Raw genomic sequence first — 25,250 nt, 5'->3', positions numbered from 1 at the left:
TCACTTCCCAATGCAGAAGTCCTTGAAGATGAGAGCGAGGATCTCCTCAGCCCCCACCTGCCCAGTCAGCTGCCCGAGGAGTCGGCGTGCCCGGCGTAGGTCCTCGGCTGCCAGGGCCAAGTCCAGGTCCCGGTGTCGGCGGAAATGGCTCAGGGCCTCCAGGCACTTGGTTAGGCTGAGCCGGTGACGCGCCTGCGTGGGGCTGGGGGAACCCAGGAGGGGGTCCCCGCACCTGGAGGGGAAGAAGAGAGAGTTGTACTGGTTAGGTGAAACCCACGGGGTAAGTCTGTGCGGAGGCAAGATGAGAAGAAGAGTTGGTTTTTATATGCTGACTTTCTCTCCCACAGGATTTTCTAACAGTCAGAGCGGTTCCTCAGTGGAACAGGCTTCCTCGGGAGGTGGTGAGCTCTCCTTCCCTGGAAGTTTTGAAGCAGAGGCTAGATGGCCATCTGTCAGCGATGCTGATTCTATGACCTTAGGCAGATCATGAGAGGGAGGGCATCTTGTCCATCTTCTGAGCATGGAGCAGGGGTCACTGGGTGTTTGTTGGGGAGGTAGCTGTGAGTTTCCTGCATTGTGCAGGGGGTTGGACTAGATGACCCTGGTGGTCCCTTCCAACTCTATGATTCTATGATTCTAAGGAAGGAGCAAACCGGCTCACAATCACCTTTCCTTTCCCTCCCCACAACAGACACCCTGTGAGGTAGGTGGGGCTTAGAGAGTGTGACTAGCCCAAGGTCACCCAGCTAGCTTCATGTGTAGGAGTGGGGAAACAAACCCAGTTCACCAGATCAGCCTCCACCGCTCATGTGGAGTGGGGAATCAAACCTGGTTCTCCAGATCAGAGTCCACCGCTCCAAACCACCACTCTTAACCACTACACCACACTAGAATTGCCATGAAATTGTTATGAGGGATTGTTGATAAACAGGAAATGTACTCCCCATCCCCATAAGAAAGGCCACAGTTCTGATCCTGTGGAAAGTCCCAGTTGAGTCCTCGGCATCTCCTGTTACAAAGGTCCAGGGTGGAGGGAACCACCTTGTAGAGCCGCTGGGTGATAGAGACCGCCCAACCGCTCACTTCTGCGTGGGCAAGACTGTGAAATGGAGACGACACAAAATGAGAATTTGGCTCCCCCACCACTTAGGGTAGAGAGCCCCGTGGCACAGAGGGGTCAGCTGCAGTCCTGCAGTCAAGAGCTCTGCTCACGACCGAGTTAGATCCCTATGGGAGTCAGTTTCAGGTAGCCGGCTCAAGGTCGACTCAGCTTTCCATCCTTCCAGGGTTGGTAAAACGAGTACCCAGCTTGCTGGGGGTAAAGGGAAGATGGGAAGACACTGGCAAACCACCCCATAATCACAGTCTGCCTAGAAAACGTCAGGATGTGACGCCACCCCATGGGTCAGGAATGACCCGGTGCTTGCACAGGGGACTACCTTTACCTTTTTTCCCTTTAACACTTAGGGTGGCCCATCTGGCATCGACCAGAGCCCAGGCCTTTGCCCATCATGGTTTCGGCTCTGCGGAAGGGGCCCCCAGAAGAGGTGTGTGTGTGTGGGGGGGGGGGCTTCCTGGAGATCTTCCGGAGGCCGTACAAGGCCTGCATCTTTGCCAGGGGTTTGGAGGGAGTTCGAATGGCGGGCATCTTTCAAAGGGTGGCTTGGGATTTGGGGGTCTGATATTTTTTTAAGCCGCCTTGAACCACAAGGAAAGGCTGGATATGAATGTTTTGGAGGTGTTTAAGCAGAGGTTAGATGGCCATCTGTCAGCAATGCTGATTCTATGACCTTAGGTAGATGATGAGAGGGAGGGCGTCTTGGGCATGGAGTAGGGGGTTACTGGGGGTGAGGTAGTTGTGAATTTCCTGCATTGTGCAGGGGGTTGGACTAGATGACCCTGGTGGTCCCTTTCAACTCTATGATTCTATGATAAAACAGAAATAAAATAAACCACACAGGTTTTGAGTGCCAGCTCCCGGCCACCCCCATTTTCCTCGCCATTCTCACATGTGGCTGAGCTGCTCCTTGAAGGTGCCCAAGAAAGCGGGGAGCCCTTCTCCAGTTTTGCAGGACATCAGGCAAGCGGGAGGGAGCCCCAGCCGGCCGCAGGCCCCCAGGAGCTCAGCTTGGTCCTGCCCTCCAAGCAGGTCGGATTTGTTCAGCACCAGCAGACTTGGCCGGGCCTCAGCTGGCTGGGCAGGAGGCAAGATGTCCCGCAGGGTGTCCGCCAGTCGGCTGGGCTGCTGGGCCACCTCTGCCGCATCCAGCACGGCCAGGATGAGGTCCGCGCTACGTACCCTGCGGAGGAGCAGAGAGAAAGGTCAGGGCACTGCCATCACCAGCCCGAGTCCCAACAGAGGTGGGATTCTGCCCACTGCTCATTTCCAGAGCTCACAAGATGAAGAAGAGCTGGTTTTTATATGCCGACCTTCTCTACCACTTAGGGGAGAATCAAACCGGCTGACAATCACCTTCCCCTCCCCACAACAGACACCCTGTGAGGTAGGTGAGGCGGAGAGAGCTCTAACAGAGCTGTGACTAGCCCAAGGTCACCCAGCAAGCTTCATGTGTAGGAGTGGGGAAACAAATCCAGTTCTCCAGATCAGACTCTGCCGCTCCAAACCACCGCTCTTAACCACTACACCATGCTGGTCACCACCTACAGGAGGGGTCCCCAACCTTTTTGAGCCTCTGGGCACCTTCTCACACAGGGTGGTGGGTGCCACCACAAAATGGCTGCCACAGGTGACAAAGCTACCCATACAGAGAAATACCAAGTGCAGGGGAGAAGAGGAGGAATTAAAAATACACTGGGAAAGAGGAGCGAGAGAGAATAAACCCCCCGATGTTGCTCCATTCCTTTCACCTCTCACGAGCTCGACTCACGCCCTCCTTCTCAAGGGCATCATCTGTGTCCCGCATCCCCGCCGTGTCGCTCAGCACCACCGGGAACCCCCCGATGTTCAGCGCTGCTTCCACCACATCCCGGGTGGTCCCTGCCACTGGGGAGACAATGGCCGCTGGCTTCTGACCTAGAAGAAGAGGGCGTAGTCAGGAAGACTGTACCAGATGGGTGAGAGACAGTGGCAAAGATACCCTGCCAAGAAGAAGAGTTGGTATTTATATGGCGACTTTCTCCACCACTTAAGGAAGAATCAAACCAGCTCACAATCACCTTCCCTTTCCCTCCCCACCAGACACCCTGTGAGGTAGGTGGGGCTGAGAGATTGTGACTAGTCCAAGGTCACCCAGCTGGCTTCATGGATAGGAGTGGGGAAACCAACCCAGTTCACCAGATTAGCCTCCGCCGCTCATGCGGAGGAGTGGGGAATCGAACCTGGTTCTCCAGATCAGACTCCACCACTCCAAACCACCACTCTTAACCCCTACACCATAGCCCATTTCCAGAAATTTTGAAGCCAAGGGAGAAGTATTGGGAAAATGTAAATACATGTCATCCTTATCAGGTTATATTTGGCATACTTATTATGTTTTCAAGTGTAAATGCCATAACTTCCCACACGCCAAATTGCAAATATACCTAATATTTAGACAGAGAGAATTGCAAGCTACTGCGTTCTATGCTACCTTAGCACGTTTAGCTTCGTTTTTGGTAGGAAAAAAACAGAACTTCAACATAGAAAACAGTGTCTTTGTAGTAAGCAAAAGAAAATGTATGATTTAGACAGGAACAGTCATACAATCATAGTAGAACTAAATCGATATCTAGTTATGTTTTCTGTCGTGAACTCTCAATAGTGTATTATTGTCAGATGTTATGGCATACTGATTGTGGACAAAATTAGTAACACTTGAACAACAGACATCTTTGTCTACTGTGTAGACAAAGACAGCATCTTTTCAAAGGAATGGTCATTCTCTAAAACCATAGATTATTACATAAAACAATCTTCATTTCACACTTTCGCTGTGACTAAACCCTTGTCTTAAAAAGCAGTTCCCTAATTCCAAAAGAAAAATTGTTCCAAACCATTTTTCTCACTGCTCCCCCAAATTTCCAATCTTGCTTCCAGAGAAATATTCCCTCCCCCTGGGGAATATTTCAAAAACAAAACAGGAAATGTCAGGAGTGGCAGATTCCCTTCAGTACGTTTGTGAAGGGCTGGAAGACTCCTTTTTCATTTCAGGAAAAAAGCAGGGGAGGAGAAGGGCCAGATAGTTTTTCTTAATTAATTACCCCCCCCCCCGCGTGATCAGGCTTTATAAACAAATTACTAACCCAGTACTCCATCCCCAATGACCTTCTAAGACCTTCAGCAGCCAACACGCAACAAAGAGACAGGGTCTTTAGGTGCGATGCCCTGCCTGACAGAGCATCAATTCAGAAAGCACAGTCTGCACCATGGCTTAAATTATTTAAAAGCAACCACCTTAGAGCCCGAAATCTAACTAAGATTTCAAATTATAACCTCAGAGCAGTGTTTTCTGCTCTGCGCTTTGAAACTATGCCAACGGCCGTTTTAGTCGGGCGGTACAAACAAATCCCCAAGGATCAACGCTAGGGTATCTGCAATACCCGTGGGCAGGAGGATTTACCCCATTATTTATTTCATTGTCCACTCTACGCACAGCCCAAGATTAAGTGTCTTGATGGGCTACTAGCGGGTATAGACCTCCACTCAAAAAAGGAGAAAATCATATTCTTGCTGTCTGACACCAATGAGTCTATTTCTCATAGAACATCATTGTTTGCTCTGGCAGCAAGAAAAATAAGAGCTAAGGTAGTTAGCTTAATCCCACAAATGATGTTGTTTTTGGTGGTTCATATCTTGTACATGTCCCTTTTTTAACATTGTGCTACTCTGTGGATGATGTTTTGTGAAGGCCTATGACCACATACAAATAAATTCTACTACCGCTAATTAATTACCCCAGTAAACAAACCCAAGATGAACCAGGCATGCCAGGGAGAAGCAACCCATAAATCGCTGGCTTGCAGGGGCAGAAATGGACCCCCCCATTTACATTCCACCCCCTTCCAGTACCATCTAGCCCCCAGGCTTAACTCTCTCCCACAAGCAGGAGGGGAAGGCTGGGAGATTCTAAGGAAGAGAGCCAACAGGGCCGTACCCCGGCCACCCAAATTTTCCCCAGCTGGGGCTCAACCTGAGACATCTCCAGGTTGGGAAAGCCCTCTCTCTGCTGGAGAACAACTTCCAGCCTGAGCAGGGACCACAGGGTCATCTAGTCCAACCCCCTGCACAATGCAGGAAATTCACAACTACCTCTGCCCTACACCCCCAATGACCCCTACTCCATGCACAGAAGATGGCCAAGATGCCCTCCCCTCTCATCATCTGCCTATGGTCATAGAATCAGCATTGCTGACAGATGGCCATCTAGCCTCTGCTCAAAAACCTCTAGGGAAGGAGAGCCCACCACCTCCCGAGGAAGCCTGTTCCACTGAGGAACCGCTCTGACTGTTAGAAAATTCTTCCTAATGTCTAGTCGGAAACTCTTTTGATTTAATTTCAACCTGTTGGTTCTGGTCCGACCTTCTTGAGCAACAGAAAACAACTCGGCACCCTCCTCTACGTGACAGCCCTTCAAGTACTTGAAGATGGTTATCGTATCCCCTCTCAGTCTTCTCTTCAGGCTAAACATACCCAGCTCCTTGAACCTTTCCTCGTAGGACTTGGTCTCCAGACCCCTCACTGCCTTTGTTGCCCTCCTCTGGACTCCTAATAATGCTGCTGTTCGAGCAGCCTAGAAGCTAACAGCCCTCAGCGTGGTGTAGTGGTTATGAGCGGTGGAGTCTGATCTGGAGAACCGGGTTGGTTTCCGCACTCCTCCACACGAAGCCAGCTGGGTGACCTTGGGCTGGTCACACTCTCTCAGCCCCACCTCCCTCACAAGGTGCCTGTTGCGGGGAGGGGAAGGGGATTGTAAGCCGGTTTGATCCTTCCTTAAGTGGTAGAGAAAGTCGGCATAGAAAAACCAACTCTCTTCTTCGTCTTCTTCTTCTTCGCCGAAGCATCGACAGCCTTGTGCTGCCACCCTGTGTCCATCCAGGAGAGCACGCCAAGGTAACAGCGAGCAAAACAAACCTTCTGGCCGCAGCTGACGGAGACGTCCTAACGCTGCCAACATCCAGGTGCTGGAGAGAAAACTGCCCCATAAGACGGTGCAAAATGTTGGAGGTGGGAACCCACAGCATCAGCTAGCAGGGAAGTCATGCCACACTGGCCGCGTCCCGCAACCCAGACCGAGCTTTGGGAGACACGGCGCCCCACTCACACAAGTGGTTGAGAAGGCTGCTCTTCCCGGCATTGGTCGGCCCGGCTATTGCGACGTGGACACCGTCCCTCAGCCTCTCCCCACGCCGGCTGTCTTGCAGGTGCGCCCTCAGCTCTCTTTCCAAAATCTCCACCGTGGCCTCCACTACAAGAAAAGAGGAGAAGACTCCGCTGAGGAATTTTGGCTCCCCTATTTTTCCTCCACAGCCACAAGGCCGAGTGTTGCGCTTTTGACTCTGGAGGGCTTGGAAAGGGAGATCTCGCTTTCCTCTGAAAATGGGGTTTCCGCTGCCACTAGATAGCCTCCGCCTCCCCACGAACACATGAAGCTGCCTTACACTGAATCAACCCCCCCCAACCTGGTCCATCAAAGTCAGTATTGTCTGCTCAGACCAGCAGCAGCTCCCCGGGGTCTCAGGCAGAGGTCTTTCACATCACCTACTTGCCTGGTCCCTTTAACTGGAGATGCCGGGGATTGAACCTGGCACCTTCTGCATGCCAAGCAGATGCTCTACCACTGAGCCACAGCCCCTCCCAAATACACACGAACAAATGAAGCTTTCTACTGAATCAGACCCTTGTTCCGTCAAAATCAGTATTGTCTTCTGAGGCCAGTAGTGGCTCTCCAAGGTCTCAGGCAAAGGTCTCTTATATCACATAGTTGCCTAGTCCCTTTAGCTCAGTGCTTCCCAACCTGTTTTTGACCAGGGACCACTAGGACTTTTTGGTTCGGTGCAGGGACCCCAAGGTTTAAAATAAAAATTCTGAGAATTTGAAAATAAACTTTAATCATAACTGTTAGTTAAACATTAAACTTAGAAAAATATTTGAATATATATTTTTATAATAGAGAACTTTTAATTGAAAATATTAATTTATTATGGGTTTATAACTTTGTTTCGTGGACCTTAATTTAGTTCTCGCGGACCCCTGGGGGTCCACGGACCCCCGGTTGGGAACCAGTGCTTTAGCTGGAGATGCTGGGGACTGAACCTGGGACCTTCTGTATGCCAAGCAGACGCTCTACCACTCAGCCACGGCCCCTCCCCAACTCTCTCTCTAACCCTCTTAATCAATAAATCAATAGAGTGTTTTATCTATTCCTTGTTTCCCAGTATTGTTATCTAGTCCAACCCTCTGCACAATGCAGGAAATTCACAACTACCTCCCCCCCACACACCCCAGTGACCCCTACTCCATGCCCAGAACATGGCCAAGGTGCCCTCCCTCTCATCATCTGCCTAAGGACATAGAATCAGCATTGCTGACAGATGGCCATCTAGCCTCTGCTTCAAAACCTCCAGGGAAGGAGAGCTCAACCACCTCCCGAGGAAGCCTGTTCCACTGAGGAACCGCTCTGACTGTTAGAAAGTTCTTCCTAATGTCTAGATGGAAGCTTTTGAACTAAATAAAACGAGTGCTTAATTTCTCCTTTTTTCCCTATTGTACAGCCTGCTGGGTGTTTTCAGTCAGGTACCGTTCTAAAGTTCCAGTTAATGTCGTGGCCAAATATTTCAACTGTGATGTGCCTAAAGGTAGTAGGTGAGGTGTCAGAATTCTACTTTTCACACACACACACACCCTGACACCCCAATTCACACAGCCGACTAGGATTCTGTCTTTGGGCAATTTGATGAGTCCCACATCCAGGGAGTTGTAAACACTCTGCTATATTCCACACAGGAAGGCTCACTGGTTGTATATTTTGCTACCAAACTAAGAACTTTTTCTCAAAACCTTTCTCTCGCCCTCCTTTCTAAGAATCTCTCCCAACAGTCTCTCGTTCCGCAGCCAGTCAGCACGTATCTCGCAAGCCCCCACCTGGCTTCTTTTCTTTTCCCCTTTCTTACCTCCAGGACTCCAACTTTAGGAATATAACCAATGTACAATGAACTTACCAAAACATGGAATTATTAACTAATGAGCATTTCAGAAGTCAAAAATCATTACAGCTAGCAACTTCTTTCTTTTTCTAAACGTCAAGATTGCAGTGCCAAGATTCTATGGAACAGTTGGTTTTGTTGAGCTGAATGGAAAAGGGATGGGGTGACGGCTGCCAACTTGGAAGGCTTTAAGAGGGGACATGTACATGGAGGAGAGGGCTATTCATGGCTACTAGTGAAAATGGATACTAGTCATGATGCATGCCTATTGTCTCCAGTCTCAGAGGAGCAGGCCTATTATATGACCCCTGCCTGAGACCCTGGAGAGCTGCTGCCGGTCTGAGTAGACAATACTGACTTTGGTGGACCGAGGGTCTGATTCAGTGTAAGGCACTGAGATGCTGTGGAACACAGGCAGGATAATGCTGCTGCAGTTGTCTTGCTTGTGGGCTTCCTAGAGGCACCTGGTTGACCCCTGTGTGAACAGACTGCTGGACTTGATGGGCCTGGGTCTGATCCAGTGTGGCTTTTCTTATGTCCTTAATAAGAAACAGAGGAGGGGGCTCACCTTGGGAAAGGACCCCCTCTTCAATGTTGTCGTCTTCGCTGAAGTCAATGTATGCTTCGACATGGGCCAGGGCCTGCAGGGAAGGAAGGGTTAATACAGCTGGGACACCCTGTTTCTCTCTCTCTTTCACACACACAAATCTCTTTGCATCAAGGATTCACAGAAGGGTAGGTTGTGTTGGGTAGGCAGTCTGGGCCGCTCCCACCCCCTGCGACCCAAATTAAAGTAGCCGACTGAATCCAATAGAAGATGGAAGCCACTGAAAACTGAGACAGCCTGACTTTGAACCCAAGGCTTCACCATCTTAGTCCAAAGCTGTAAACTTACACACGTGTGTGTACACACCCTCTCCTGATGGAGAGACCTGTTGTGGCCATGGAAGTCTGCGCAGCTTGCAGTTTGAGGTGTTGCAAGAGGCTGCCTCAAAGTACATCTTCGTTGGATCAGCTGCATCCACTGGGGGTTTCCTTCCAGCTGGGATCCAAACTGCAGTGGGTTTTTCTGGAGGACTCACAGCCCCCCCCTGCCCCGTGGTCCCCTTCCCATGCTTTCCCTCCAGCTGCTGCAACCTCTCTCTTTCAAAAGGTCGTAATAAAAAGAAACACCCTGGGAAGGTGTGCATTAATGCACGCCCCACCCACATGGGCGCCATTTCCCCTACCTCGGACTCTCTGCAGCTGCCATTTTCCCACTCCAGAACTGGAGGGATTGAGGGGGTTATTATTGGAGAACTTATTTGGGCGGAAAGGCAGCACATAAATGTTTTGAATAAATAACTAAAATATCTCTGCCACAGTGTGTTAGCAATTAAAAACAAATAGAACTGGAGATTCAGAAGACTGAATAGAAAGATTGCTATAACAATGTCTTTTATAACCAAGTTTAAAAACAAAAACTCTAGTAGAAGAGTTGGTTTTTATACCCCGTTTTTCCTCTACCTTTAAGGAGTCTCAAAGCAGCTCACAATCACCTTCCCTTCCTCTCCCTACAACAGACACCCTGTGAGGTCGGTGAGGCTGAGAGAGCTCTAAAAGAGCTGTGACTAGCCCAAGGTCACCCCAGCTGGCTTCGTGTGGAGGAGCAGGGAAACCAACCCGGTTCACCAGATTAGAATCCACCGCTCATGTGGAGGAGTGGGGAATCGAACCCGGTTATCCAGATTAGTCCGCCGCTCATGTGGAGGAGTGGGGAATTGAACTCGGTTCTCCTGATTAGAGTCCACTGCTCTTAACCACTACACCATGCTGGCTCTCCAGTAGTGCAAAGGAGAGAAAAAGAGCCAGTGTAGTGTAATGGTTCGAGTGTCGGACTAGGATCTGGGAGACCCAGGTTCAAATCCCTGCTCCGCCACGGAAGCTTGTTGGACCAATCACTCTCTCTCCCTCTCTCAGCCTAACCTACCTCGCAGGAATGTTGTGAGGATAAAATGGAGAACGGCGTAAGCTGCTCTGGTTCCCCACTGGGGAGAAAGGCGGGGTATAAATGAAGCAAATACATTTTTTAAAATGGCAGCCGTAGGAGAACGGGGGAAGAAAAGAGCAGGGGAGACTTTGGGGTGGGGGCTCCATTGGCAAGGCCACTACTCTGCATTCACAGGGGCCGTGAAAGCTACATCAAAAATGGTCAGAGCTGGACCATGGGCATCCTGGGGGCGTTCCGCACCTGCAACCCGCCCGCCTTGCCTTGGTGAGCGCGTCGCTCCAGCGCTGGTACAGCCGCCCCAAGTCACCACCCATCTGGCGCAAGGCCTGCCTGCGCTGGCCTTCTGTCTCTGCATGGATCAGGTCCCCCAGCCCCTCCGCCTCCGTTAGGTCGAGTTTCCCATTCTGGAAGGCCCTTTTGGTAAACTCTCCAGGGTCTGCAAGGCGCAGCTGAGGGAGGGATCCTGAAACAAGAAAGAGGGGTATCTCAAGCCCCACAAGTCTCAGAGGAACATAAGGACAACATAAGAACATAAAAAAGGCCCTGCTGGATCAGGCCAAGGCCCATCAAGTCCAGCAGTCTGTCCACACAGTGGCCAACCAGGTGCCTCTAGGAAGCCCCACAAACAAGGTGACTGCAGCAGAATTTATCCTGCCTGTGTTCCACGGCACCTCAGATAATAGGCATGCTCCTCTGATCCTGGAGTTAATAGGGATGCACCATGACTAGTATCCATTTTGACTAGTAGCCTTGGATAGCCTTATGCTCCATGAACATGTCCACTCCAGGTGCCTCTAGGAAGCCCACAAGCAAGACAACTGCAGCAGCATTATCCTGCCTGCGTTCCACAGCACCTAATATAATAGGCATGCTCCTCAGATAACGGAGCGAATAGGCATGCATCGTGACTAGTATTAAGAACATAAGAAAGGCCCTGCTGGATCAGACCCAGGCCCATCAAGTCCAGCAGTCTGTTCACACAGTGGCCAACCAGGTACCTCTAGGAAGCCCACAAGCAAGACGACTGCAGCAGCACCATCCTGCCTGTGTTCCTCAGCACCTCATAGAATAGGCATGCTCCTCTGGTACTGGAGAGAATAGGGATGCATCATGACTAGTATTCATTTTGACTAGTAGCCATGGATAGCCCTCTCTTCCATGAACATGTCCACTCTCCATTTAAAGCCTTCCAAATTGGCAGCCATCACCACATCCTGGGGCAGGGAGTTCCACCACTTCACTATGTGTTTGTGTGAAGAAATACTTCCTTTTATCTTTTTGGAATCTCTCACCCTCCAGCTTCAGCAGATGACCCCGCGTTCTGGCATTATGAGAGAAGGAGAAAAGCTTCTCCCGGTCTACTCTCTCCATACCATGTGTCAGCAGAAGATAAGGATTTGAACATAGGTAAGTAAGTAGAGCCACGCTGGATCAGACCGAAGGCAAACCAAGTCCAGCAGTCTGTTCACACAGTGGCCAACCAGGTGCCTCTAGGAAGCCCATGAGCAAGACGACCGCAGCAGCATCCTCCCGCCTGGCCTCCCCCGCAGCTAATGTAAAGAGGCTATCCATCACAGCAGGTAGCCATTGGTAGCCCCGTCCTCCATGAATGTGTCCCCTCCCCTTTTAAAGCCTTCCGGCCCGGTGGCCATCACCACGTTCTGTGGCAGCAAGTTCAAAAATCTAACCATGGCTTCTGTACAATTAAAAAAAAGTCAGAGCTGTCCAATTTATTGAAAAGGAAACCTACCCAAAGCTGCCAAGACTCCGCTCACCACGGCCGGCCCACCGTGGACGTGGAATTCAGCAACGTCTTCCCCCGTGAAACTGCCCGGCCCTGAAAAGCAATATGATAGTCGGGGGAATTATCTGACCTCAGTCCAGAGGGAACAGGAGAAGGACATACAAACACACGGAGCTGCGTTCTGCTGAATCAGACCCCCCCCCCCTTGGTCCAGGGTCTCAGGAGGAGGTCTTTCATATCACCTACTGCCTGGTCCATTTCAGTGGAGATGCCAGGGTTTGAACCTGGGACCTTCTGCATGCCAAGCAGATGCTCCGCCTCTGAGCTACGGCCCTCCCCAAAGGAGCATCTTCCCCAGCCCACCAAGGCCAACCACAAGAGCGCAGAGGTTTCGCTTTTCTAACCTGGGAACCACACGACGAGACCCCGGTCCAGCATTTCCGAGGACTCCGGGTCATAGATCCGGCGCAAGGCAGCCGATCGAGGGAGAGGCAGCTCCTTTGCCCCCGTCAGGCGGCGGACAGCCGGACCGCTGGCCGGGCCGCTGGTTCGGATCACAGCCACGCCACACTTCCCTCGGCCAGAAGACAAAGCAAAGATGGTATCCCTCTTGGCAGTCTGGCTGTACCACCTGCAACAAGCACAGGAGAAGAAGAGTTGGTTTTTTACTTTCTCCACCACTTAAGGGAGACTCAAACTGGCTTACAATCGCCTTCCCTTCCCCACAACAGACACGCTGTGAAGTAGGTGGGGCTGAGAGAGCTCTAAGAGAACTGTGACTAGCCCAAGGTCACCCCAGCTGGCTTCATGTGGAGGAGAGGGGAAAGCAACCCGGTTCACCAGATTAGAGTCCACTGATTATGTGGAGGAGTGGGGAATCAAACCCGGTTCTCCAGATCAGAGTCCAAGGAATTCCTGATTGGTGTGGTGAAGAGGAAAGGGTGTCGTGGAAAGGGTGTCGGACTAGGACAGGGGTCTCAAAACTGCGGCTCCAGAGCCGCATGCGGCTCTTTGGCTCGTTGAGTGCGGCTCTCCGAACTTGGTTCGGAGCCCCTGCTCTTGCGCCCGCTCACACCGGCAGCCGGGCTGCGGAGCCGGTGCGCCTGAGAGTCAGAGCGGGCGCGCTGTCTTCCCCCCACACACACACACACCGTGGAGAATGGCCGGGTCCCCCTTTCCCTTTCCTTCAATGGTTGGGAGGCTAAAGCCTCCCCTCTAGCTGTGCAATTGCTGGGTGGGCGGCTCGGCGGTTCCTGCCCCCCCCCCCCCGTCTATCAGCTGTTGGGCAGGGCGGGCTTCCTTTGGTAGACCTGGCCTCCGGCTGAGTCCCATTGGGAGGCCATGTCTACCCACTGGCTTTCTTGGCGGTAGACCTGGACTCCGAGGAAAGTCCCCCTTCAGAGGCCAGGTCTACCCATTGGCTTCTATGGGCCTCCGGAGGCCAGGTCTACTGCCAAGAAAGCCAATGGGTAGACCTGGCCTCCCAATGGGACTCAGCCGGAGGCCAGGTCTACCAATAGGCTTTTATGGCGGTAGACCAGGCCTCCAGATGAGGACTCCGGACGGGGAGGGGGAAATGGCAGGGACTTACAATTTAATTTTTATCAATAAATAAGATCACTATTAAGTATGATATCAAGTTTTATTCAGTGTACCTATAGTTTAATTATTAACTTAATAAACTTTAATTAAAATTTTAAGTCTTAAACAGTGTACCTACCTATATAGTTTAAGTTTAAGAAATTTGGCTCTCAAAAGAAATCTCAATCGTTGTACTGTTGATATTTGGCTCTTTTGACTAATGAGTTTGCCGACCCCTGGACTAGGACCTGGAATGAGCAGGTTCGAATCCCTTGCTCACTCGACCACGGAAGCCAGCTGGGTGACCTAGGGCCCTTCACAATCTCTCAGCTTAACCTACCCTCACACGGTTGTTGTTGCGGGGAGTAAGAGGAGGAGGGGGAAACTATGCTGAAAGCCACTTTGAGTCCCTGATCAAGGAGAAAAGCGGGATATAAATAAAAAGTAAAAAAAAAAAAAAGAACTATCCAGGCAGTTTATTTTAAACAGTATTAAAAGAAATTGAACTTTGCAACATTGGCTGGTCCCAGGGTTTCCGAGTCCCCACCGGCTGCGGTCAAGGGATGGAGGGGTAGGGTTGCCAGCTCCAGGATGGGAAACTCCTGGAGGTTTGGGTACAGAGCCTGGGGAGGACAGGGGCCTCAGTGGGGTACTATGCCATAGAGACCACCCCCTCCACAGCAACCCTTTCCTCCAGGGGAACTGATCTCTGTAGTTTGGAGCTGCAATTCTGGGGGATCTCCAGGCCCCACCTAGAGGCTGGCATCTCTAGCTGGTCCCAGCCCACCCCACCTGTATGCAAATAATATCACAAGAATATAAGAAAGAACATAAGGAAAGCCCTGCTGGATCAGACCAAAAGCCCATCAAGTCTAGCAGTCTGTTCACACAGCGGCCAACCAGGGGCCTCCAGGAAGCCACAAACAAGATGACTGCAGCAGCACCATCCTGCCTGTCTTCCACAGCACCTAATATAATTATATATAATATTAATAAGCACATAAGAAAAGCCCTTCTGGATCAGACCCAGGCCCATCAAGTCCAGCAGTCTGTTCACACAGTGGCCAACCAGGTGCCTCCAGGAAGCCCACAAACAAGACGACTGCAGCAGCACCATCCTGCCTGTGTTCCATAGCACCTATTATAATAGGTATGGCTCCTCTGAACCTGGAGAGAATAGGGATGCATCCGGACCAGTATTCATCTTGACTAGTAGCCAAGGACAGCCCTCTCTCTCCTCCATGAATATGTCCACTCCCCTCTTCAAGCCTTCCAAGGCGGCAGCCATCACCACCTCCTGGGGCAGGGAGTTCCCCCGTTTAATATGTCCCCCACCCAGCTCCTGGCACCAAAAGAATCTTCTTTGTTCACTGGGAAAGGCCGTCTCGACCCCCGCCTGTCCAACGCCCAAGATCGCGGGTGGGGAGGGGGGGCTTACTGAGACCCCCCCCCGCCGAGGGGTCCAGCCGTGCCAAGCCCGCCCGCGCACACACGCCCCCGCCCTCCCCCGGCGGCCAGACCCTTCCCCGCCACGCGCCCACCTGCGCAGCGCCCAGCAGCTGGCCCCGCGCAGCAGCCACATGGTCCCCGCGAGAGCCCCGGCTTCCCTTCCCCGCCAGGCCTGCGTGACGCCGCCGTTCGGCTTCAACTGCGGGCAGCGGCCTGATTGGTCGAAACGGGAAAGGGGCGGGGCGGCGGCGCGGCCTGGAGGCGGGCGGGGAGCGCGTCTGCCAAGGGTTGTGCGGTTGTCTGTCAAGGATGCAAAGGGTTCGGGAGGAGCTCCCCCCCCCCCTCTTGGCCGTGCGTCGTAGGGTGCAAACACGGGTTTGCAAGCCAGCGCCTGGAGGTGCTTTTCTGGGTTGGATGGGGTGCAAACGCAGGTTTGCAAGCCAGCGCCTGGCTGTCAAGGCGGCGGTGCTTTTGTGGGTTGGGGGCAGGCTGGAAAGAGAACAGCTGGAGGAGGGGGATGCAAACCCAGGTTTGCAAGCCAGCGCCTGGTGGTGCTTTTCTGGGTTGGGGGCAGGCTGGAAAGAGAACAGCTGGAGGAGGGGGATGCAAACCCAGGTTTGCAAGCCAGCCCCTGGCGGTGCTTTTGTGGGTTGGGGGCAGGCTGGAAAGAGAACAGCTGGAGGAGGGGGATGCAAACCCAGGTTTGCAAGCCAGCCCCTGGCGGTGCTTTTGTGGGTTGGGGGCAGGCTGGAAAGAGAACAGCTGGAGGAGGGGGATGCAAACCCAGGTTTGCAAGCCAGCACCTGGCGGTGCTTTTCTGGGTTGGGGGCAGGCTGGAAAGAGAACAGCTGGAGGAGGGGGATGCAAACCCAGGTTTGCAAGCCAGCGCCTGGCGGTGCTTTTCTGGGTTGGGTGGGGTGCAAACCCAGGTTTGCAAGCCACCGCCTGGCGGTGCTTTTCTGGGTTGGGGGCAGGCTGGAAAGAGAACAGCTGGAGGAGGGGGATGTGCGGGCACCCCAAGGCGGTGCAGAATGGACGGCATAAGAGCATCAGAAAGGCCCTGCTGGACCAGACCCAGGCCCATCAAGTCCAGCAGTCCGTTCACACAGGGGCCAACCAGTGGCCTCTAGGAAGCCCACAAACAAGACAGCTGCAGCAGCACCATCCTGCCTGGGTTCCACAGCACCTAATATAATTATATATAATATTAATAAGAACATAAGAAAAGTCCTGCTGGACCAGACCCAGGCCCATCAAGTCCAGCAGTCCGTTCACACAGGGGCCGACAAGGGGCGAAAACGCACGGTCGCTTTAGCCTCCTTTCTTCCCTGTTCCAGCCAGGATTCAGCCTGGATCGAACGTGCATTTTCACAAGCAAGACGACTGCAGCAGCACTGTCCCGCCTGTGTTCCACAGCACCCAATAGAATAGGCCTGCTCCTCTGATCCTGGAGAGAATAGGTATGCATCATGGCTAGTGTCCATTTTTACTAGCAGCCATGGATAGCCCTGTTCTCTATGAACATGTCTCCACACATTTTGACTAGTAGCCATGGATTGCCCTCTCCTCAATGAACATGTCCACTCCCCTTCTTAAAGCCTTAGAACATAAGAGCATAAGAAAAGCCCTGCTGGATCGGACCAAAAGCCCATCAAGTCCAGCAGTCCACAACCAAGTGCTTCTAGGAAGCCCACAAACATGATGATTGCAAAAGCATCCTGCCTGTGTTCCACAGCACCTAATATAATAATAGGCCTGCTCCTCTGATCCTGGAGAGAATAGGTGTGCGTCATAACCAGTAGCCCTTTTAACTAGTAGCCATGGATAGCCCTCTCCTCCATGAACATGTCCACTCCCCTTTTCAAGCCTTCCAAGTTGGCAGCCATCACCACATCCTGGGGCAGGGAGTTCCACAGTTTAACAACGGTGACTGACACTGACGATGGGCTATTCCTGACCAAATATGGCTAACGCTGCAGAGGGATAGGGAATTGCACTTGGCATATGCTCAGATGCACCGTGGCTGGTGGTGCAAACTGAACCCAGGGCCCGTTATGCTGCAGGAGGATGTGGGAGTGCGCCCGCAAATGGAAGAGGGTGACACCCCTCTGAAGCTCCGGCCCATGTCCAATTCTTCCTTGTTTTCTTCCCCGGAGGGCTTGGCTACCAGCTGGCAATAAAAACACAGCTGGGAAGACTCTGGAGGGTGGTGTGTGTGTGTGTTTTTTTAATATGCATTTCCTTGAAACTACATTAGGGTCTGGATCCTTGCCCAGATAGGTGTCTCCTTTTAAGCAAACAGCCTGCAGCAGCGCGCGCGTGCACAGAGGCAGCCCTTCATTCCTTTCTGCGGCAAGAAAAAGAGCCAGCAAATCCTCCCTCCCGCACAGTGAATCCGTCTGTGCAACACAGAATTGATCTGGGATCTCTCTCCCTTTGTGTGCTTTGTAGGAGAAGATTGAGGCTCTTCAGAAAGGCAGCTGTGGAGGGCTGCAGCCAGACTCCTGGGTCCTCTCCCTGCATGTATGGGGGTGCCCTGGGGGTCTAGGGGGATTAGCTATTGGAAAAGGGGATGCAGTTTGTGTGTTTTTATTAACGCAAACAAACAAACACACACACACACACACACACACACGAATAAAGATGCACACATACAGTGTCCTAAGTATTAGCCAAATTAGGGCAGGACTAGAACCGAAATATATAAACAGGGATCCCTGATCTTTTAGAGGGTTCAATGCCTTTTGTGTGCATCAGTCCCGGAATTCTGGCAACAGCCCTACACAATAGGCCGCTTACAAGCTCCCCATTGCAAAAAATGTGGGGTGGGGGGGCAAATGGGCTGTGGGGTACCAAAGGCCACATAGTGAGCTGGTAATACAAAGAAAAGGAGTGGAAATAGAATTGCTAGGATCTGTGGATATAGCAAAAATAACGCAATTCAGGCTAACATTCACCTCAAACTGGAAAATTATATTCATATCAAAGATTATTATATTCACATCAAAGAATCCGGCAGTTGTGTATTACAACATGTAATTCTCTTAACTTTGTAATTCAAACTATATCTATCTACCTAAGAGCCCCGTGGCGCAGAGTGGTAAGCTGCAGTACTGCAGTCCAAGCTCTGCTCACAACCTGAGCTCGATCCCGGAAGTTGGTTTCAGGTAGCCGACTCAGCCTTCCATCCTTCCGAGGTCGGTAAAATGAGTACCCAGCTTGCTGGGGGTAAAGGGAAGCTGACTTGGGAAGGCACTGGCAAACCACCCCGATGTGACGTCACCCCATGGGTCAGGAATGACCCGGTGCTTGCACAGGGGACCTTTACCTTACCTATCTAATGCTCTATAACAAATACAGTTGGAAATCCATACACATTGCAACAAAGTTCAGTCCATATAACAGAGGCTTTCTTCCTTAGAACAGAAATTCTCTCCAGATAAACTGAGGCATGTTGTTTTAAAGTCCGTGGTTTAGTGTCCTATGCCAATAGAACACTATTGCCACGTCCATCCTATTGTTTTCCCTCTTTACAGGTTTCCGGTATTCACCTGTTTCGACTTGATTTTTTCCTCAGAAGATAATAATGGACCACGTGTGGAAACTGACCATGCTCTTGGTGGTTCTTCTCACATACAGTTCATCTGATTGTACACAGGTCTGTACTGAAGAGACTCGCTCTCAATCCTTGATGCGAATATAATGTTCTGTTTTTACGTGAATGTTAGCCTGAATTGCATTCTTTTTGCTATACAGAGTGAGTTGGCGGCGGAGAGGAGATGTTCAAATGGAAGGTTGTTTGCTTGCTTTTTAGCATCTATGGTCCCAAGCTCCTGCTCAAGGCACAGAGGAATTGCACTCTGTATATGCTCCAGTGCGTTGTGGCTGGCTCTGCAGACAGGTGTTAGGGGCTGAACCCGAGTCACCCCCGGGGCAGTACGTGAAAGCAAACAAAGGTGCGTTGAAGGGTCCTGAAATGACCAGCCTAGGTCAGGGCTTCTTAAACTTTTTCCACTCGCAACCCCTTTTCGCCCACGAAATGTTTACACGACCCCGGGTATATAGGTACATAAAATAGGAATACCAATCAAACTTTTACTGATAATAAATAATAAAGGCATTTATTTGAAAAAAAATTTAAAAAATTTGTGACCCCCCCCCCCACATTCAGTTACGCGACCCCATATGGGGTTGCGACCCACAGTTTAAGAAGCTTTGTCCTAGAGCATGTGATTCAGGGCAGAGGGGGCATTTCTGTCTGATACTCATTTTGGAGAGTGCAGCACTAAGATCCTTCTTTGAAAATGGGGGGGTGGTATTGAGGATCAAGTCTTGGGTCATTTGGCTGGGACCCCTCCCCCTTTTTTACCTGATCCTAAATGTGCAGCAGCAGGGAGTTGGAAGTTATGATTATTTATTTATTTATCCGCACATCACCCGCCCTCTTTCCTGGCAAGACGGGAATGATTAGATTGGATTCGAGTCCAGCAGCACCTTAGAGAACAACAAGCTTTTTGGGATATGAGATTATAATCATAGAATCATAGAGTTGGAAGGGACCACCGGGGTCATCTAGTCCAACCCCCTGCACAATGCTGGAAATTCACAACTACCTTCCCCCCCACCCCCAATGACCCCTACTCCATGCCCAGAAGATGGCCAAGATGCCCTCCCTCTCATCATCTGCCTAAGGTCATAAAATCAGCATTGCTTCTTTTTTATTATTATTTTTATAATAACAATAAAAAAAGAAAAAATATAAGAATTATAAAAAAGATAAACATAAAAGAAAATACAAAAAGAGCACTTATACAATAGTCAAAATTACATCTTATCATGAAAATTAAAAAATACACAGTGCTCTAATACCCACCACCCACCTTAACATTGTGTCCCACCACCAATTGACTTCCGGAGAAGTGTTTGACAGTATTTAAAATTATTTAAACAAATTATTATAACAAACATTACATTTTATCTATAATTCATTAACTATATTTGTAAAATTCATTTTCACCAGTTTATCCCAAAATTCACAACTACCACCCCACACCCACACCCACAGTGACCCCTACTCCACGTCCAGAAGATGGCCAAGCTGCCCTCCCTCTCATGATCTGCCTAAGGTCATAGAATCAGCATCACTGACAGATGGCCATCTAGCCTCTGCTTCAAAACCTCCAGGGAAGGAGAGCCCACCACCTCCCGAGGAAGCCTATTCCACTGAGGAACCGCTCCAACTGTTAGAGAAAGTTCTTCCTAATGTCTACACGGAAACCCTTTTGATTTAATTTCAACCCGTTGGTTCTGGTCCGACCTTCTGGGGCAACAGAAAACAACTTGGCACCCTCCTCTGCTAAGCATCCTGCCTTCCGGATAGGCTGAGCTACAACACCTGTCTAAACCACTGGGTGTCAAAGAAGGAACTGCTTTTGTAAGAAGGACGTCTGTACCAAAATGCTTCTTCCTTTCCGTGCTGCAAAGTGGTTTCCCCCACCCGCACACTCTACAGTTGTCAACCTGCAAGTGGGACCTGGAGTTACAACTGATCTGCAGATTACAGAGGTAATTTCCCTTGGAGAAAATGGCTAGTTTGGAGGGTGGACTGTATGGTATCTTTTCCCTGCTGAGAGCCAGTGTGGTGTAGTTCTTAAGAGCGGTGGACTCTAATCTGGGGAACCGGGTTTGTTTTCCCCGTTCCTCCACATGAGCAGCAGACTCTAATCTGGAGAACCGGGTTCGATTCCCCACTCCTCCACATGAGCGGTGGACTCTGATCTGGTGAACTGGGTTGGTTTCCCCACTCTTCCACATGAAGCCAGCTGGGTGACCTTGGGCTAGTCACACACTCTTAGCCCCACCTACCTCACAGGGTGTCTGTTGTGGGCAGGGGAAGGGAAGGAGATTGTAAACTGGTTTGATTCTCCCTTATACAAACCAGCTCTTCTTCTTCTCCTACACATGAAACCTGCTGGGTGACCTTGGGCCAGTCACAGTTCTCTCCGAACTCTCTCAGCCCCACCAACCTCACAGGGTGTCTGTTGTGGGGAGGGGAAGGGAAGGTGGTTGTAAGCCACTTTGAGATTCCTTAAAGGTAGAGAAAAGCAGGGTCTCAAAACCAACTCTTCTTCTTCTCCCCCCTCCCGATATTCCACCCTCCCCAGGCCACCCTCCCAAATCTCCAGGGATTTCCCAAGGTGGAGGTGGCAACCCCCCCCCACTCACACGCGCCACTCCCCCTGTGACCTTGGAGGCCCGGAGGCCCCTCTCCAGCAAGGAGCTTGTGAGTCCACCCCCACCCCCGGTCAAATTACCCGGCTGGTATCTCCATACCCATCCTGGGTCTAGAAATAACCACTTGACCTTCGGGGCCAAGAAGTAATTTGAGGTCAAGTCAGCAGTGGGGTGCAGAGGGGCCCGCACCAGGTGCCTCGTTCAGCCCAGGGCCAAATGTAAGCCAAGAGGGCCTCAAAAATCCAAAGAAGCGAAATTATTCTACAAATATATTGAGCCCCGCTGTTAACAAAAACAAAATAAGAGAGTAGATATTTAATTTAATTTTTTATTTAGATGGTTATTTTGATTGCAGTGATATTAAATACATTTGATAGATGTGATTTGGCCATCATTTTTTGATCATATTATATGATTAGCAATGCTTAAATTTTTTTTACTACTTGGGCATATTATATGAATAGCATATTATATGAATAGCATGGCAATGCAATCTGTTTGACTTATTTCTATATCTTTGTCCTTCTAATTGTACTGTGGATACCCCTATTTCCCCCCCCCCCTTTCTTCCTTCTCTTTCCCATCTTTTATAAAAGTAAAAAAAAATTAAATCTAAAGAAGCCACCCGTTCTGTGGGAAGGAGCGAAGAAAGGGGTTTCTTTGCAAGGGGAGGAAATGGTATGCAAAGCAAATGGGCTGGGATGAAGAGTAGCCCTGTCTGGAAACTGGCAAGCAATTAATAGCAGCAGTTGTAGGGAAACACTTTTTGGGAACTCGGCTCTCCCGTGGCGGAAGTCATCCCCAAAAGCTTTTGAAAGAGGGGGCCTTTTTAATTTAAGAATTGAGACCAGTTTGCCCTGGACACATCTATCATGTGCCCCGGTAGCTCTGGAACCTCCATCATCAGAGGCAGGCTACCCTTGAGCAATGGGAGCTGTAGACAAATGGAGGGGTTAACTGTCTTATCCATTCCCCTTCCCGTTTTTTGTAAATTAAAATTTGTTTTTGAAAATGATATATTATCGGTTGTAATATCGCTAAGCCAAATTAAGTTTGAAAACCAGCGGACACACATTAATTTCTAATAACTAAACCTCACTGTTTTGGGCATGACTCTTCCGTTAAATTTAAACGTCTAATTCAAAGATGCCAACTTTCTTCATACTTTACATTCCCAAAAAGTTGCGGAGCACATCCCTTTTTTATTAGGAAGTACCAGGGTCTTCCAATGTTTCCCCGCTGCACTTCCGAGTCTACACTCACCTGGGAAGAGAGGGTGGGGGACATTAAAATATCTGTATGAAATATACATCTGGATAAGGTTTCTTTCTTACTTTTAGAACGGTGGACTCTAATCTGGAGAGCTGGGTTTGATTCCTCGCTCCTCCACGTGAGCGGCGGACTCTGATCTGGTGAACTGGATTTGTTTCCCCACTCCTCCACACGAAGCCAGCTGGGTGACGTTGGGCTAGTCACAGCTCTCTTAGAGCTCTCTCAGCCTCACCTACCTCACAGGGTGTCTTTTGTGGGGAGGGGAAGGGAAGGTGATTGTAAGCCGGTTTGAGTCTCCCTTAAGTGGTAAGAGATAGTTGGTATATAAAAACCAACTCTTTTCTTTTTCTTTCTTTCTTTCTTTCTTTCTTTCTTTCTTTCTTTCTTTCTTTCTTTCTTTCTTTCTTTCTTTCTTTCTTTCTTTCTTTCTTTCTTTCTTTCTCTTTTTGTAAACCCCAACCAAAAAACGCAATCACCCCAGCAATTCTTGCAACGGCCCTGTAAGGTAGGCAATCTATCGTGGAAGGTCTTCTCCATCTTCTGGGCATGGAGCTGGGGCCACTGAGGGGGTGGGTGGGTGGGTGGGGGGAGGCAGTTGTGAATGTCTTGCATTGTGCAGGGGGTTGGACGAGATGACCCTGGGGGTCCCAACTCTAGGTTTATATGATACTTGAAGGGCTGTTGTAGAGAGGATGGCGCCGAGTTGTTTTCTGTTGCCCCAGAATGGCAGACCAGAACTAACAGGCTGAAATTAAATCCAAAGAGTTTCCGTCTAGACATTAGGTTAGAGCGGTTCCTCAGTGGAACAGGCTTCCTCGGGAGGTAGTGGGCTCTCCTTCCCTGGAGGCTTTTAAGCAGAGGCTAGATGGCCATTTGTCAGCAATGCTGATTCCATGACCTTAGGCAGTTCATGGGGGGCATCTTGGGCATCTCCTGGGCATGGAGAAGGGGTCACTGGGTGTGTGTGTGTGTGTGGGGTGAGGTAGTTGTGAATGTCCTGCCTTGTGCAGGGGGTTGGACTAGATGACCCTGGGGGTCCCTCCCAACACTATGATTCTATCTTCTGGGCACGGAGCGGGGGTCACTGGGGGTGTGGGGGGGAGGTGGTTGTGAATGTTCTGCATGGTGCAGGTGGCTGGACTAGATGACCCTGGGGGTCCCTCCCAACACTATGATTCTATCTTCTGGGCACGGAGCGGGGATCACTGGGGGTGTGGGGGGGAGGTGGCTGTGAATGTCCTGCATGGCGCAGGGGGCTGGACTAGATGACCCTGGTGGTCCCTCCCAACACTATGATTCTATCTTCTGGGCACGGAGCGGGGGTCACTGGGGGTGTGGGGGGGGGGAGGTGGCTGTGAATGTCCTGCATCGCGCAGGGGGCTGGACTAGATGACCCTGGGGGTCCCTCCCAACACTATGATTCTATCTTCTGGGCACAGAGCGGGGGTCACTGGGGGTGTGGGGGGGAAGTGGTTGTGAATGTCCTGCATGGCGCAGGGGGCTGGACTAGACGACCCTGGGGGTCCCTCCCAACACTATGATTCTATCTTCTGGGCATGGAGTGGGGGTCACTGGGGGGGGGAGGTGGTTGTGTATGTCCTGCATCGCGCAGGGGGTTGGCCTAGATGACCCTGGTGGTCCCTCCCAACACTATGATTCTATCTTCTGGGCACGGAGCGGGGGTCACTGGGGGTGTGGGGGGGAGGTGGCTGTGAATGTCCTGCATGGCGCAGGGGGCTGGACTAGATGACCCTGGGGGGTCCCTCCCAACACTATGATTCTATCTTCTGGGCACGGAGCGGGGGTCACTGGGGGTGTGGGGGGGAGGTGGCTGTGAATGTCCTGCCTGGCGCAGGGGGCTGGCCTAGACGGCCCTGGGGGTCCCTCCCAACTCGATCGTGCTCTGATTGGAGACGGCCCTGGGGGTCCCTTCCAACGTTGTGATTCTATCTTCTGGGCACAAAGTGGGGGTCACTGGGGGTGTTGGGGGGGAGGTGGCTGTGAATGTCCAGCATCGTGCAGGGGGCTGGACTAGATGACCCTGGGAGTCCCTTCCAACTCGATCGTGCTCTGATTCGAGGCGGCCCTGGGGGTCCCTTCCAACGCTGTGATTGGAAGGGTGGGTGGGCGGGTGGGGTGGGCGCGCTGGGGGCCCGACGGCGCGCTGCCAAGGCGGCGGCGGGGCATCGTCGGCGAGGGCGCTGGGGAGGCGCGCGGCAAGCAGCGTATTGCAGGCGGTGCGGGGCGGTGCGGGTGGGTGGGGGTGGGTGGGGGCGTCCTCCCGGCTCGGCCCCTGCCGCTGCTGGCCCGCGGGCGGAGAGGCTGGGGAGGCGGGGGGGGCCGCCCCGATGGAGCTCCGGCCGCCGCCGCCTTCGCCGCCTGGCCGCCCGGCGCCCGGCTGCCCGCCCGCGATGCTGCGCTGGCCGCGGGAGGCGGCGTGAAGGCGGCGCACCATGCCCCACGCCGCGCCGGCCGAGGGCGAGGCGGCCCCCGGCATCCTGGGTGAGTGAGTGAGCGAGCGCGACCCCCCCCCAGCCGGGACCCCCGCCCTGGCCCGCCCAGCCCGCCCGCATCCCATTGTCTCCACGGGCCGGGCGGCGGTGCCAAGGGCGCGCGTGGCGGAGGGACCGGGGTGGGGGTCTGTCGGTCGGTCTGAAGCCTTTGTCGCCTAGAGGGGGGGGGGTCTGTCCCTAGCCAGTGGCCGGGAGGCGAAAGGGATGGGGTGTGTGTGTATAGGGGGGGGGGGTTCCGCCTGGAGAAACCCCCAGGACCAGCCTATGGATGGGAAACGGGTTCGGAGCCAAAGATCTGGGTTCTGCAGGGAGGGGACGCCGAAGG

The 25,250-nt window shown here is 51.7% G+C and overlaps 2 protein-coding genes across 2 annotated transcripts in view; one reads left to right on the top strand and one right to left on the bottom strand.

The window, feature by feature from the left end:
- On the bottom strand, positions 1–24,867 carry GTPBP3 (GTP binding protein 3, mitochondrial). Its single transcript, XM_056867595.1, has 11 exons — positions 24,472–24,867; positions 16,879–16,963; positions 14,999–15,161; positions 12,281–12,507; positions 11,883–11,969; positions 10,393–10,595; positions 8,711–8,783; positions 6,261–6,404; positions 2,869–3,034; positions 2,010–2,300; positions 1–232 (listed from the first exon to the last, which is right to left on the bottom strand). Exons 1-11 carry the CDS (start codon positions 24,865–24,867, stop codon positions 1–3), a joined length of 2,067 nt encoding a protein of 688 aa, XP_056723573.1.
- Positions 24,866–25,250, top strand: part of ANO8 (anoctamin 8) — a 50,749-nt gene continuing 50,364 nt past the window's right edge. The window contains exon 1 of the mRNA XM_056867594.1: positions 24,866–24,918. Within this exon, the coding sequence (XP_056723572.1) occupies positions 24,866–24,918 (53 nt within the window). The remainder of the gene's footprint in view (positions 24,919–25,250) is intronic.

The sequence above is a fragment of the Euleptes europaea genome, chromosome 2 (assembly GCF_029931775.1).
Source record: "Euleptes europaea isolate rEulEur1 chromosome 2, rEulEur1.hap1, whole genome shotgun sequence".
NCBI lineage: Eukaryota > Metazoa > Chordata > Lepidosauria > Squamata > Sphaerodactylidae > Euleptes > Euleptes europaea.
The sequence above is the reverse complement of the archived record's forward strand: the minus strand, read 5'-3'. Positions and strand labels throughout refer to the sequence as shown.